The sequence below is a fragment of the Labrus bergylta genome, chromosome 13, assembly GCF_963930695.1.
Source record: "Labrus bergylta chromosome 13, fLabBer1.1, whole genome shotgun sequence".
NCBI lineage: Eukaryota > Metazoa > Chordata > Actinopteri > Labriformes > Labridae > Labrus > Labrus bergylta.
This window is the reverse complement of record NC_089207.1, coordinates 14,331,546-14,342,126: the sequence shown is the minus strand read 5'-3', so window position 1 is coordinate 14,342,126 and position 10,581 is coordinate 14,331,546. Positions and strand designations below refer to the sequence as shown.

At 40.3% G+C, this 10,581-nt stretch overlaps 1 protein-coding gene across 1 annotated transcript in view; it reads right to left on the bottom strand.

Moving 5' to 3' along the window:
* Nucleotides 1–1,039: 1,039 nt before the first annotated feature.
* Nucleotides 1,040–10,581, bottom strand: part of wnt6b (wingless-type MMTV integration site family, member 6b) — a 29,144-nt gene continuing 19,602 nt past the window's right edge. Inside the window, exons 3-4 of the mRNA XM_020638459.2 lie at nt 5,957–6,270; nt 1,040–4,622 (exon numbers count right to left, since the gene is read on the bottom strand). Of these exons, the coding sequence (XP_020494115.1) occupies nt 4,161–4,622; nt 5,957–6,270 (776 nt within the window). The 3' untranslated portion in view covers nt 1,040–4,160. The remainder of the gene's footprint in view (nt 4,623–5,956; nt 6,271–10,581) is intronic.

The window sequence follows — 10,581 nt, the reverse complement described above, 5'->3', positions numbered from 1 at the left end:
TACATTACCTAACCTAATTGGTCAGATAAATATGTACACACACTGAAAGGGATGGTTGGTGGACCCCCCTCCCCGTTTGACCCTATTCTTCTTCCTGCATCTTATCCCATTTCTCCCATTTTTCAAGCCCGGCACAGTTTCGGCAGAGCTGTTCATCATGAGCCTGGATTTGCCCAAGATTTCTGCCTCTTAGAAGAATGTTTTTTTCTTGCCACTGTAACTTTGCTAAATGTTGCTAATTGCTGTGCTCATGATTGATTAACATTGAGTCTTTTTTTTTTAAAGATTTATATTTGGGCGTTTTTAGCATTTATTGTTGCGATAGAAATGTGGATAGAGTCGGAAATCAAGGAGAGAGAGAGTTTGGAATGACATGCGGGAAAGGAGCCACAGGTCAGATTCAAACCTGGGCTGCCCGAAGGACTACAGCCTCCGTACATGGGGCGCACGCACTAACCACTGCACCACCAGCGCCCCCAACATTGGGTCTTTTTAACATAACAATGAGTAAGGTCTTTTTACCTGCTCTTTTGTAATAATAAATAAGGTATTTTATCTGATTCTTTTAAAGTGTCTCGAGAACATTATGAATATACAAATAAAGATTCATAAAAGAAAAGGTTGACTCACAATCAGAAATGTATTTGATTGTGATATAATTTGTTTTGACTGATCTTATTTTCATTTAGAGTTTAGAGGAGCTCAAACATCTCTGAAGTGTTAATTTTGACCACAACTACAGTCACTCAGTCATCACATCATCATAATAACTGCATTTAAAGATTTTTGTTTTGTCAAAAGACAAGAAATTCAGGCTCATGCAAATGCAGTGATAAGATCAACCTTTTGTTAGTATATGTTTGAGAGTGGATTGTACTGTATGATCCCATTCTACTATTAAATTCCCTTTTGCCACATAAATACTCCCAGTTACTCAACTGCTGCAATAATGATAATGTTAAAAATGACCCCATATAGTGGGATGTGTTACAATGTGGTTTGTTACTCTGTGTTACTGAAAACGGAGCGCAGTTTTCTGGGGGGGCTTCTTCAATAACAGATGCAGTAATTAGATGCATGGACAATGAATGAAAGGACCCAAAGTCAGTGTTTTCAAATGAGGGATGGAATTAAAACGGTTTGTAAAGATGGACTGTTACAAAATAAAGCCACACACAAAGGTTTTAATTAAACTTTTTTTTTTTTTTTTACTATTTTGGAGGAGGTTACTACATTAAAGATATAAGAACTCCAGTACTACTTTGTCTTTATTGTAACTTGGGAACAGCCAGATCTGAATCATGATAGCTTTCTGAAACATAAACACCAGTTCTAGTATCAGAAGAGGATCATTTTGAATCCTTATACAAAAGGAGAAGATCCTCAAAGACTATCAGCCTCAGCAGAACAAGTGGAAGCAATGAGCTTTATAGGAAAGTATACATTGTCTGGTAATAAACTTTAAGTGTAAATGAGATGACACGATTTATGGTTTATGGGAAACATTCTTTCTCTAAAAACAAGCATGAATAGTAGATCTTGTCTGCTGCTCACACTGAGACAGAGGGTCAAAGAGAACTGTGCTTTTGATAACCAATAAAAAGAAGTTTAACAATAGACAGCAACTTAAAGAAATATATAAGTTGTGATACTGTGATAACTGGCCAACCTGCAAAAACAAATGCTCAACATTGACTTTCTTACACACACACACACACACACACACACACACACACACACACACACACACACACACACACACACGCACACACACACGCTCCTACAGTATCACATTGAAGCTAACATCCAAAGTGCATTATAACATCAGCCCTGTATAACATAACAGATAAAACTAAAACATTATTTACATTTTCTTGAAACCAAACAATATCTGTAGATAGAAAAAGACAACCATGAAGGTTTTTATTGCGGAGCTACGGAGGAGGTCCACTGCAGCCATTCTATCCAAAGTGCTTCTGAGAGAGATGGAGGTGAGTAGTCTTGTCATCATATCTTTATATAAATAAAAGTCTTTGCTGGCGGGTCAAGTTCACACCTACAAAACATGGTGTTGGCAGCATTCTTCAGTAAAACAATGTCATACCATTTCCCTTTTTTTTTTAATTGTCAGGACCAGCATCTCCTTGTATTTGTGGTGCTTGTCCACATCAAAAGCAAGGCAGCAGCTAGCTAAGCAAGGAGAGACAAGTCAATGTTGTAAAAGATTTTGGGCTGTATGAAGATGCTCCAATTGTTATTAATAAAAATAATAATAAGAGTGTTGTTCATAGACTGTATATTAAGATGGACAGAGAAAAAGGAGCCCGGTAGTGAAGTCAAAAGATTTAGAGCTCCCCCTGCTGACTGGCTGCAGTATAGGTCATTAACTCTGCCTCCTCTATGTAAACAGGTAAGGTCAAACTATAAAATCAAACTGCACGTCAGATAATCTTTTTCTCAACCCAAGTTTCATCATGATAGTTTTTTTTTGCCATCAAACACTATAAAATGTCATGATTGACAGCTCATGGCCCCTAAGTCAGAGTACAGCAGAAATGGCAAGAGAAATTGTAAAAAAACACCAACACAAGAGTCACTGAATTTCCATAATGTACAGCACAAACGTATTGCTTACTGCTTGTTTATGTGTAGTGCAACTGTAACAACTGAATTTCCCATTAATAAAGAATTTCTGATTCTGAGTCTGATAACTGTGAATGTCAGCTTCAAACCAACATAAGGATCTGTCCTGCTGTGGACAAACCCAAATGAGAGATTTTGCCGTTTTATCTGTGAGTTAAATTTGATGATGTAGCGTCATTCTGTTCAATAGGAAGAGGTTCAGGCATGCTGTCCATTTGCATATAAAGTCTATGGTGTTGTTGCACTGTAAGATTGTATGGTGACAGTGTTTACATGAAAACACATGTCAAAGTTAATTGAAGGACTGAATTAGGGCCTTAATCTTTCTATCACCTTACAGCATACTTATAATAACAGATGGTACACAAAAGAATCATTACAGGCTCAAACATAATAGTGACAGTCAGTCAATTCATAATAGTCGGTGTGGCCTTTGTAGCCTAGAGCCAGTTATATCTGACTGTTTGCTAAACCCCTTTTACTAACAGTTATTGTCGAAACATGATTTAGCAACTGTTAAGCTTTGAGTTTCTCAAAGTGCTGAGAAGATGTTCATGGGTTGCTCTGTATGCTAGAGCCTGCAAAAAAATCTAAGTACAATATAAGTAATGAATAAAATAATGTCCATTTTTATGAAGGCTGCAATTATTAGCATGCCCAAATAAATGTATAGAAACAGTACTAACCAAACAGAATAACCGCGCAGAGCTACTTTCAGGTCAACGGAGACATGTCTCTGTGAAACTGTCCCTGTTTTAAAACAAGTCAGCAATAAAATGCATTTTCAACTGACTCAGCATTATTGGCTAGCTATGGCTAATAAAGAGAAAGATGAAAAAAAACCCACATCAACATTGCTCTGTTTGCAAAAGACCCATTGTTTTGATTGGCATTTACCACACTCGTATTGTGTTCTGTATATTCGCCATGTGAGAATGGGAAGCTTGGGAGGTGTCATTTCAGGAAACCTAAAAAGGGGGTTGGCTTAGCAAACATCCAAATAAGGTTATTTCATAACTCTTTCTGCTGTCACAAAGTCTGCTTTTGTGAGATAGCAACTTGAATAAGCAAAGCTGTTGAAAGGGTAGTTGAAGTGATGCTAAAACACGTGCTGCATAGGCCCTCTTATTTTAACCAAATAGGAGAATGTCACAATCTTTGGTCCTTTTTCACATACAAGAAAAAAAAATAGGTAGGTCCGGAAAAAAAACATGTATATATTTCGCTTTGTATTTTGCTTCTTCTAGTCCCTCTTGCTTTTTTACTCCCAGGTGATTGCATCCACTTTTTATACCTTTCGAGACTTTGGCCAGCATCAACAGGGACACACAAGAGTTTGAAATGTTGGACATCATCTTAGTGTGACTGGTGCAAAAAAACAGAAACACATGGAACACCATAAAAGTCAAAGTCCTTCTCTCACTCTGGCCAAACTACATCACAAACCACAAAAATAACAGAAGTTACTATGTTAACCAAGTCATACTGACAGCTCTCAACCTCGGTTCAGAAGTTCATCAGTGACAGAGACTAAGCTCCTTTCGGACCAGGCATTTCTTGCACTGGACCACACAACACCAGTGGAAACGACACAGACAGTTCTCCTCAAGCACTACTGTTTCCTCTCGATAGCCGCGCTCACAGCACAGCAGGTCGCAGCCGCTGATGTCCATAGCTGTGCTGTTGCACATGCGACCACGTGTCCCCAGTGAACCAGTTTTTCTATTTGCAGCACAAAAATCAGGCGACTCGTCAGAGTAAATCAGATCCTGTTTATCCGGGGGCTTTATGTTCTGACCGACAGGGATGAGAGTCTTGCCGTCGTTGCCGCCCATCACCTTGGAAGCACCATTGAAGCGCTCCAGAAGGCGGTCGCCCACCTCCCGGAAATGAGGCATCTTTTTCCAGCATGTGCGCAAGGTGCAAGAGCCTGACAGTCCATGGCACTTGCACTCTGTCCGCATGTAGAGCTTCACAGCCTGGGAAGGGACAGCATGGTTGGGGGGGCGGGGGGGGGGGGGGGGGGTGAATGGCAAATGAGCAAAAGAAAAGGAGAAAAAAATATTAATGAAACAGAAGAAAAGGGAAAAAGAAAACTATTACATTTTCACCCTGAAGTAAAGCAGAACTAACTTCGACAAATGACAAGTTATCCAAAGAGTTAATTTGTGATTGTGTTTATCATAAATAAAGTCAATGGATCATACACACACACACACACACACACACAAACACACACACACACACACGCACACACACACACGCTGTCACACACACAGCCATACACACAAATACACACACTGATAGGTAAGATAAAAGCAGACGCTACTCAGAAGGAATTTAACTCCACAACCCCCCTCTACCTCCGTGTTGCCTCTGGCCTTCCTACATCTAACAAGCCTTGACAACAGATCATTCACTTATACTGCACATAATTAACCCATCACAGACACACACACAACACACACACCTGCCACCTCAGACACACACACTCGTGGTTGCAAATCATGTATACATGTAGGGCTGCATGCATGCATGCACATAAACAGACATTTGCACGCACCACAACACACTTATTTTGTAACCTCCGGGCATCTGTGTGCACGTCTTGTCTTTTGTTCAAATGGTTTGTTCGCTAATGCTACAATTGGACTTTATCCCAAAACCCTCCTCTCCCTCTACCTGTCTTTGACCCCCAACTGAAGTGAACTTTGCAATTCTGTGTTATTCTTGTGCATGTGCCAACATTTTTTGCTCGTGGGTGTACCAAACAAACCAACGTAACAGACAGAAAAGAAATGTTATCCTCAAGATCTAGTGAGCTCTAATATAAATTAATATAATGAACTACTTCAAAAGATGCTACTTATCTCCATTCAGTAGCATGTTGACTTGTCAAGGCCATGCTTCATATGAACAACAAAGAGGAACTTTAAACTCCTACAAGGGCTGTGGAAATTTAAGAAGCTACTTGCCTCGGAGGCTTGAAAACAAAATGTGTGGCACGCTCTTGTTTTTGTGTTTCAGAAACCTGATTCTTGTTAGAATATCAGCTTACCCCGCTACACAAATATGGCTGCGGGCAATGTCTTTCTCTTTTGCATGTTCATGGAATGATGGAACATTCCACAGGACAAGTAACACCTTTGCTGCCACATCTTTGAGAGTGGAGTGAAATACAAGATTTGGCTTTATTACAGTGGCAGTTAAAATATGTGTTTTTAAAAGGTGTAGCGCAATCATGTTCAAACTATTTTCTGAACACAGACTGCACCGACATACTAAGGTCGTAAACTCTGATACTACTTCTTACCAGCCGCCCAGCCTCGTTGTTGTGCAGGTCAATAAGTGTCCTGATGTCGCTCTTGCCCCTTCTCCTCTTGGCATCCATAAACTGTTTCGACTTTTCATATCCAAACTCCACATCGTCTCCGCATCCCCCCCACTCCCACTTGACTCCATCCTCAGAAGAGGAAGAGGAAGAGGGTGAGGGTGGCCTCGGAGGTGCCCTGTTCCTGGTCGCCTCACAGCCACACTGTAGTAGGTCTCCCATGCTGCAGGCCTGGGTCACAGCGTGGGTCACACCAGCTGCTGTGATGGCATACACAAACGCTGTCTCCCGGATATCTACACAACAAAAAACAGAGGACTGTGAAAAGAGGACTTTCAGGCAAATGTTTTTTTAATGCAAGTCAGTAGATTTAATTACAGTGCAGGAAGAGATGTTAACAAAGTCACACTGACCCAGTTCACACCTGGTATCAACATATTCAATGATCTGATCACAGTTCAGCACTTGAGTACGAGCGTTCACACTTTGAATGAACATTGTGTCTCCAGTGACCACTTGTGTTTGGATCTCACTTGTCTGCTGCAAATACATAAAAGCACCTGTACATTTTATATGTTTGAAAAGACCAAATGTTTCATTGTTTTTATCAGGTGGGAGGCAGCATTGTTCTCCCAGTTCTCGACAGTGTTGCTGCAGTTTACAGGAGTGGTACTTAATATATCGTAGGACACACGATCATTCACACTACGAATCCAATGTGGACAAATGCATCCCAGTCCACCCTGGTATGTGACCTGAGTTAACGGCTTCAGCATTTACTCCGTCCACTTCTGATTCAATCACTCAGGAGGGTTGTCAATTGAAGATGCATAGAAGGCCATATATAGATCTTGTCCCCATGCTTAAAATTCACATGTTTGCTTTTTTGGTATGACTTTGGTGACTATGATAAAACTGTCATGGTTGTAAATCAAACATGAAGCTAAAGACAGCTGTAGGCTTAGAAAAAAGTCTCAGAACAGACCGGGCATCTTTTAGAAGCACCTAAATGGCTAGGACGGAGAACAGGCTATAAGAAGAAGCAAATGTAACCACAAAGTCATCCCCCATTTGTTTGAGTATTCAATTTCAGCATATTGGCCCTTGCCAACATCTTCCTTTTGGTACAATTAGTGACCATAGTTGGACAACAGTGCTAAAGTCTCTATTCTACTCAAGAGGCTTGATTTGATAGGAAAGCAATAACGAGACAGGAATGTTGGCAGAGAGAGTGGGGGATGACATGAACCAAATAGCATCAGGCCTGGGAATCGATCCTGCAACCAGTGCAACAGGGACTGAAGCAACTATACATGAGGTGTCTGTTCTACCAACTGAGCGAAAGCATCCCCTTGACAGTCTATTTTACTATAAAAGGGAAAAGTAATTTACAAAATCAAAATTATTCTGTAATCGAGACAACTGAACTAGTGTTTGATACCAAAAAAGTCTTTACCAAAATAGAAAATCAACTGTGAATTAGGGCCCTTTTTTCAGAGAATTGCCAGTTAAAGGCACAGGAAATAGCATATTCCCAAAATGAACTATGAAAATAATACTGGAACCAAAATTCACACAGGAGGTTAAAAACAAGTCATTTAATTATGAGGGGTTGGTTTTGGAAAATAGAATGAGCTTTCCAAAAAATGCTGGCACACAGGTATTTGGTCTTTATTCCACTTCACATTCTGAACTGATTAGTTAGACCTCAGGGACAAAATTGCACACAATAAACCACAACACCTAACACCACACCACATTCAAAAAATGTAAAATTCAATTCAGAATGAACATAACTTTTTTTCTGTTAGGAACTTCAGTTGTGTGAAAAAATAACATCAGTGTCCACACAGCTCACATGAATGATCTATATCTCGACATTTAAAGACATTTTTTACGTCACAACATTCCACCATTTTTCTTTTGTCATACAGTACTCTGTCATCATGTTGATCATACCAAGTTCTCCCCTATCCGTTGCAGGACAACAACTGGAAAAAGAGAGAGGGCAACAACAGTCAGTGGTTTTCCATCCATTTATCTTTATATCAATTCGTCCTTCCTTCCATCCAGTCAGTCAATATAGTAGCTCCATGGAACAGGATGAAAGCACCTTTCTCTCAGTCCTGGTCCATTACTACAATCTCAGGCGTCATTGGCTTTGTAGTGCTGAGAGGTTGTCTATTTGTCCCTCTTACATGCATCGTCACACACAGGCTCACACAGGCTCACACAGCTGCTAGTCTATTTCGGGTGCAGGGCTTAACACTCCTGACTAAAGGCATGTTAAACCACAACTGCAAATTGATCGTCTGTCCTCGCCAGTGGCTCCGGCATCATGCTCACCCTCGGGTCAACACGTCTTTATCCTCAGTTATTGCAGCTATATCCATTCATGCTACATCAAAAAGAGCTGCTATGAGAGAATCTCAAAGACAGGGGTAGAAATAACAGAATGCTGCTTTGTAAATATCTTAATCTCTTTTTCTGGCTGTTGGTTGCTTCCTGAAGGAAGTTCATTTAAATGACTTTCTTCCGATGAGCTAAAACACTTGTTATGAAATCTTCTTTGATGGATACATCTTCATCAAAGTTTATCCAGAAAGCTTACATCCAGCTTACATTCATTTTATGGTGTTTGTGTTTCATTATACTGTAACTAAGAAATAATATAGTTAAATAAAATATATACAAATGTGGATGATCTTATAAATATTTGGTAACTTTTTATTTTTATTTTAGTGCCTTTAGTGGAGAGACAGGACAGTGGATAGAGTTAGAAATCAGAGTCAGACAGAGTGGGGAACGACATGCTGTTAAGGAGCCACAGGTTGGATTTGAACCCGTGCTGCTTACCTCAAGGACTACAGCCTCTACATGGGATGTACGTCCTAACCACTCTGCCCCTATAAATTTGGCTACTTATTGTAAAAACATTGAGAAAGAAATAAAATGGCATCTAAAAAGAACTATTTGGTTATTGAATATCTTATTCCTTTATGTAATAGATTCGATTTTTATGTCCAATGGCGTTTAATTACACAACAATGTTGCACTACATGTCTGCTCTGTTATTTTAATGAACATGGGCACTGTAGATTCTTGAGTCAAATCAGTAAATACTGTCTTGCTGCTGCATAAAGAAGCATTATGTGTTAATCCACTGCTGTAAGTAGTCCCTAACCACCCCACTGCCTACTCCTGTTTGACCAAGGTGTGCCAGACAGATTAAGCTTTTGCTCAACATCTTTTTCCTGGATTTGTTGACAGTAGGAGTGTGTTAATCTTGTTTGGAAACCAGCAGGCAGCTGGAATTGTAGGAACATTGATTATTTGAAGGGCAGAACTCTGCCATGACAGATGAGATACTAAAGACGAAGTCAATTTGTATGTGTTAGAGAGGAAAGAGAGGAAGAGAAAAAAAGTCCACTAAGTGAGCCACTGTTCGTGTGTGTGTGGGACTTTTATTCCTAAGAACTGGAAGGCGCTGAGCGTGCCGTCACCACTGCCACCACTGCCAACTCCATATCTCATGATTCAGTGAATGGGATTCATTAGGAATGGTAACACGCACACACGCACAGAATGGGTGGCGTGCAAGGAAACCTGCACACCCGGGAACACTGTGTTATCAATTCCAGCTGTAAACCTCAGTGCAGGAAAACCAGTGTTTGTGTGTCAACTGTCAATACGTATGTGCTTGAATATTGTTTGAGTAAGATGCATCCCTCGGATGCATGTGAAAAATGTTCTGTTGATTTGTTATGCCATAGTGTTCCTTTGGCATTGTCTGTGATTGATGCCAGCTCTAATAAATCACTTTTTGTATTTGGGACTTTATGCATTGTGGTGCATGCAGATTATTTCTGCACTTGCTAGCTCCCTCTCACAGCTCAGTAAAGACCACACCAAAGAGACCCCGCTCTTCAGCAGCAGATAGTTCTCAGACAGTTTCAGATCAAGATGTGTTATCCCCAAACCATGTCTCGATCTAGTTAGACACAGTAAAAATATCCCCAGGACTTTTTATGGTAGACATGGTTCGTTTGGTTTGTGGCAAGAGAAAGTGGCCGAGAAGAGGCTTGAAAAGTGAATACAGAATGAAGAGTATTGTTATGAGTAACAGAAGCTATCAAAAATTAAATGATTTGAGGCACCCTGTTTCATATTTTCCTCGCAGACATGAATTCCAAACAAATTCTCTGCCATGGTGGGTGTCTGGGCCTGTCTACGTCTGCTTCTGCTTCTAATTCCATGAAGGCCCTGCAGGAATTAGCAGATATTCCTTTAATACCCGACTTTTAGGGAATGATACAAGTGGAGACTGGGGAGTTAGAGCTCAAAGTCAAGGTAAGCATGGTTTAATAAAAATGTGTTTCTCAAAGGCGAAGGTGCTACATCTGTGGATCATCAGTTGAGCTGGAATTTGTGAGACTGAAGGTGAATGTTTGTCATATCATGTGCCGTTTCCAAATGCACAAAGATCTGAGTATGTGGGTGGCAAGTCAACCTGAGAATATTCTTCACAAAGAGCCATTAGAAAAAGTTTCCTTTTGTAGCTGAGGGTGACTGCAAGCGTGACAACTTGGTTATGTTTCCATACCAGG